The 4927-nt window shown below is 36.5% G+C and overlaps 1 protein-coding gene across 2 annotated transcripts in view; it reads left to right on the top strand.

The window, feature by feature from the left end:
- The window catches only part of PPIL3 (peptidylprolyl isomerase like 3), a 20630-nt gene extending 17622 nt beyond the window's left edge, over positions 1 to 3008 (top strand). For both annotated transcript variants that reach the window (XM_019635739.1, XM_019635738.1), the window contains exons 4-5: positions 2420 to 2513; positions 2881 to 3008. In XM_019635739.1, the coding sequence (XP_019491284.1) occupies positions 2420 to 2513; positions 2881 to 3002 (216 nt within the window). In that variant the 3' untranslated portion in view covers positions 3003 to 3008. The remainder of the gene's footprint in view (positions 1 to 2419; positions 2514 to 2880) is intronic.
- The last annotated feature ends 1919 nt before the right edge of the window (positions 3009 to 4927 follow it).

Raw genomic sequence — 4927 nt, 5'->3', positions numbered from 1 at the left:
TTGCTTCACTGGACCATGTTGGTATTCTCATTGTACTTTTCCTGGGTGAGGCAGTCTCTCCCTGGCCATTGGACGGCAGCTCACGAAAGCTCACGCCTACTGCCGACGAGCCTCACTGCCGCCTACGCCATCGCCAGCAACTCACAGCAGCCCACCTCCAGGTCGAGCTGTTGTTCACCATCTTAGCTATAGAGGGTGCAGCATCACTGGCCCGCATAGGGGATCCGAACCAGGGCCCTGCTGCTCAGAGCTGGTGTCGCAAGCCAACTCCTAACCAACGTGCCACTCGGCCAGCCTTAAATGTTTTGATTCTTTTTTTTTTTTTAATTAGTTTTAGGTGTACAAAATAATGCAATAGTTATACTTTCACCCCTCACAAAGTGACCACCCCCTCCCCCATTGATTCTTAACTGGTTTAGGAGGTAGCTTGTAGCTATCCTCTTGTTACCATCTACATCTTCCACTAAACTGAAGTGCCAATGATACTGTCTTTACATTTTTTCTGCCTTTTTATTTAACCATCTAAGTTTCTAGAATTAATATTAAAGCCTCTTTTTGGCCAGAGTTTGTTTTGCCACTTCTTATACCTGTATCTTTTCTCTCTAAACATGTCATTGAATTTTTTGTCATCACTCTTAAGAGACTTTTACTGATTGTCACGATGTTTTTGCACTAACTGGCATTCCCTCAATTTTTATTCTAAGCTCTGCCATTTTTTAAAGTGGTGCCAATATGGTCACTATCTGGTTCTTAGAGCTCATGAAGTCAGCTCGGCTATAGCCATAAGGATCTCATAGATAGGGAGGTATCCTGGCTGCCAACCTTGAGCCTATTGTAGGCACCATGAGGATCAAGATCCAGAACACTGATTTGTATCCACTCACACTGAGTTGACTGGTTCACATTGATCACATTAGCAGTTGGGTGATTGATATTCTGTTCCATGTATTAATTGGCAGTAAATATAAACTAAGGAGACTAGGATATTGCTGGTCAACCCAAATTCTCTTTAAAAAAGCAGTATGGCTCCCCATCTAGACCAGAGGTTGGAAAAATACAGCCCTCAGGCTTGCCACCTATATTTGTAAGTAATGTCTTCTTGGAACTCAGCCATTACCGTTCACTTATTATCTGTGGCTGCTTTGTGCTACAGCAGCAATATTGATCGGTTGTGACAGAGACCAAATGGGCTACAAACCTAAAATATTTACTATCTGGCTCTTGAAGGAAAAGTTTGCCAACCCTTGACCTGCACTATCAGAACTTGCCAGATAATCATGGTTTCACAGCAAAGGGAGCTGGATGAGCTTAAGGGATAATCAAACTATCTCTGATACCTCCTTCACCACTATAGAATTGTACCTGCATTATCATTAGAATACTTGAGCCCTGTTAATTATTGAGCTTCCAGGCTTAGATACAAAGGTTTATAGGACACTGCGTACTTAGTGGGAGCATAATCTAAGCAGCTAATAGACATGTAAATAAATTATTACACATTGACTCAACTTTCAATCAGTATAGCAAAGTGAATAGATTAGTTACTGTTTCACTAGTGAACTGAAAAGAACACTGATGGTTCTTTTTTATTACATTTAATTTGTACCAATTATGGTGGTAGAGGTAGTGACAGGAACTCAATATAATAATTCTAAAGTAAATTTAGAACAAGTGATAATGGCAATTTTTTAAAATAAATTACAATAAAAAAGAAATTAGCCCCACTCAATCTTTATAAAGCTGCAAATATTAAAACTGATAGTGTGGGGAATAAGGGTAGAATAATATTGGGCTGTCGGAAAAAGACGCATTTTTGCAACGAAAACCAGAAAAAATAGGTCATGACTTTTCTGACAACCCAAAAGAACAAGAGTGTAGGGCCAGCAGAGTGGCGCGTTGGTTAAGAGTTGGCTTGGGACACCAGCTCTGAGCAGCAGAGCCCTGGTTCAGATTCCACATTAGGGCCAGTGATGCTGCACCCTCTACAGCTAAGATGGTGAACAACAGCTCGACCTGGAGCTGGGCTGCCCTGAGTCNATATATAAAAAGAACATTCCAGATATAGAAATAGCAGGTACAAAGGCCTCAAAGTGGGAAAGCCTGCCTCTTTTGGATGAATTTTCAGGAGACTGATGGGGTTAACATAGTAAGCAACAGGGAAGGGGTTATCATAAAATGTAGAGGTAGGCCAGGTCATGCAGAGCTTATTAGGCCCTGCTGAGGATTTTGTATTTTCCAAGAACTGAAGGAAGCCATTAAAGTGTTTGCTTAGGCAGGGAAGCAACATTTTCCAAAGTAATGCCTAAAAGACATAGTTTAAATATGCTGTTATAGTGTATTTCAATAAATACAATTAGTTCTATATCTTAAATCTGTTTCTGCTACATAATTTCTCAATCATTATTTTTACTCTCTTCAGAATTTCTTGGCTCTTTGTGCCAGTAATTACTACAATGGCTGTATATTTCATAGGAATATCAAAGGTTTCATGGTTCAAACAGGAGATCCCACAGGTAAGTTATTTCATTAATAGCCAGGGAATTGGGTATATAGTGAAGAGGGGGGTAGACAAAGAGTAGAAAAATAAAACCATGTGGAGTTTTTATAACTGTGCTGCCTTACAATAGCAGGCAATTTTTAAGCCGAAGCTACTAGCACCTAACCCTAAAATATGAATAGTACTAATAAGGAGTATTTTTGTTTTTTCTATAGATACTTTATTTTTCTGCTCTGTAAAGTGAAATTTTGGAAATTAAGAGAGGACATATCAAATTTTATTTGTATTTAAAGAGTTATACTGTAAACTAGCCCTTCAGTTTTAGAAAATAAACCCTTTTTCAACTTTAATTAGATACTTCTTCTGTATGTCTTGTAATATAGGTACCGGAAGAGGAGGAAACAGTATCTGGGGCAGGAAATTTGAGGATGAATACAGTGAATATCTTAAGGTATGTCCCCAGTGCTTCAAAATCTGTTTTCTTATGTCTTGTTTACACTTGTAAACTTTGACACATATGTTCTAGTAACACAAGTTAACATTATTAGTAAACAAATATTTGTACTTTTTTTGAATAGTTTCTGTGCACTTAATAAATGATATCAGGGAGAAAATATAAATGGCAGTTCTAGCCTAAAATATATACTGGAATCTTACCATCACATGGGTCTTAATATTAAGTGAGCTCATCTTTGGGTCCAGCCTGAAATACTTAATCAGTAATGTACCAAAGGAGCTTAATGTTTCACTATAAAATTCATTGAATAAAAAAATATATATAAATGAAATTTATTGAATGAGTAAAATTTATTGCCCTTTTTTGACAGTGGGGAGGAAAGACTATCAGACCTCCTGGTTGCAATATTGTCATCATCAATCTCCAACTTTAATCATCTTCTGTTAGATGTTTAAATATTCCTCTATTTACTTAACACCTGTGGTAGATCTCAGCAGAGTTAAAGAGAAGTGCGTGTAAATAAATCTTCAGCATAGTAAAATAAGGGATTTTTTTCAGTATTTTTTCTGTATTTCTAAAACTTTCTAAAGGATTTTGTTTTCTAAAATTAAAAAAACTAGTACAAGCCTATTAAAAAAAAAAATTAGTTCCACTTCCCAGAGATGACATCAGTTAACTGTTTATCATGTGGTTTTTTTAATTTTGTATCCGCATATAATAACTATAATTAGAAAACAAAAGATAAGTTTTTCTCAATCAGAATATGTAATTTAGTATATTGCATTTCAGTTACATCAAAATATACCCAAAAAGTTTTCTGAAAAAAAACTCATTGCAATGTGTATCTCTGAATGGTGGGACTGGTTTATTTTATTTTCTTTTTACTTTTTTTTTTCTTTTTACTTTCATATCATAAAGAAATACTTTAGTTATAGGAGTTGGGATTGGGAGATGCTAAATTGTTTTAAAAAAAAACATCCTTTTCCTGAATTAGAAACAAAACAATCTTTTAGGCATTAATTAATGACAGATTTCACAACATTAAACTGTCATCCTATACCAGTATACAGATTTTTAACCTTGGCTGCTACAGACTCACCAGTGGAAGTTTTAAAAATATAAAAAATTAGGGCCTTACCCTCACCACCCAAATACAGAGAAAAACAGTCAGTAAGGACTGATTAGGGCCTTGATTATATTTTAAGGTTCCCTGGTGATTTCTACACAGCCAGGATAAGAACCATTATTTTATACACCAGAGTTGAGGATGATGTATATTGAATAGTCACATACTCTGACCCAGCAGTTTCATTCCCAGGTGTTTACCCTAGAGAAACTCTGGTACATGTGTATCAGGACACAATCTCATGAGTGTTTCTAGAGTACACTCTAGGGACTTACTAATGTTATTAAACACAGGTCAAGTATTGTTCCCAGCTTTACAGTTAAATCTTGAGACAACACTATGAGTTGGGTGCTTATTTCCATTCTTCAGAGGTGGAAACAGCAGAGGTTAAGTAACGCGACACACTGTGGCTTTGGGAGTCAGTCAGTCTGATTTGCTATTTTAATAGCAAAAAGCTAAAAACAACACAAATGTCTATTGATTATAGAATGGATAAATTTTAGTCTGTTAAGTAGTGGAATGTTACATAGCAGTAAAAAAAATCAGAACTACAGCTACATATACATCTATGAAATTTAGAAACATAATAAGAGTAGAAAGCATTGCCCAGATAACTACAAATAGTATTATACTATTTTATAGAGGTCAGAAACAAGCAAGAAACAATATAGTTGACCCTTGAACAATGTGGGGATTAGGAGCACCTATCCTCATATAGTTGAAAATCTACATATAACTTTTGGCTCCCCCAAAACTTCAGTTTTCTCTCAGTGTTCATGGTGCGTTGGTTCCAGCACCACCCTACACACACACACACACACACACACACACACACACACACACACAG

The sequence above is a fragment of the Hipposideros armiger genome, unplaced genomic scaffold (assembly GCF_001890085.2).
Source record: "Hipposideros armiger isolate ML-2016 unplaced genomic scaffold, ASM189008v1 scaffold_23, whole genome shotgun sequence".
NCBI lineage: Eukaryota > Metazoa > Chordata > Mammalia > Chiroptera > Hipposideridae > Hipposideros > Hipposideros armiger.
Note: the sequence above shows the minus strand (reverse complement) of the source record. Positions and strands in the feature narration are given on the sequence as shown.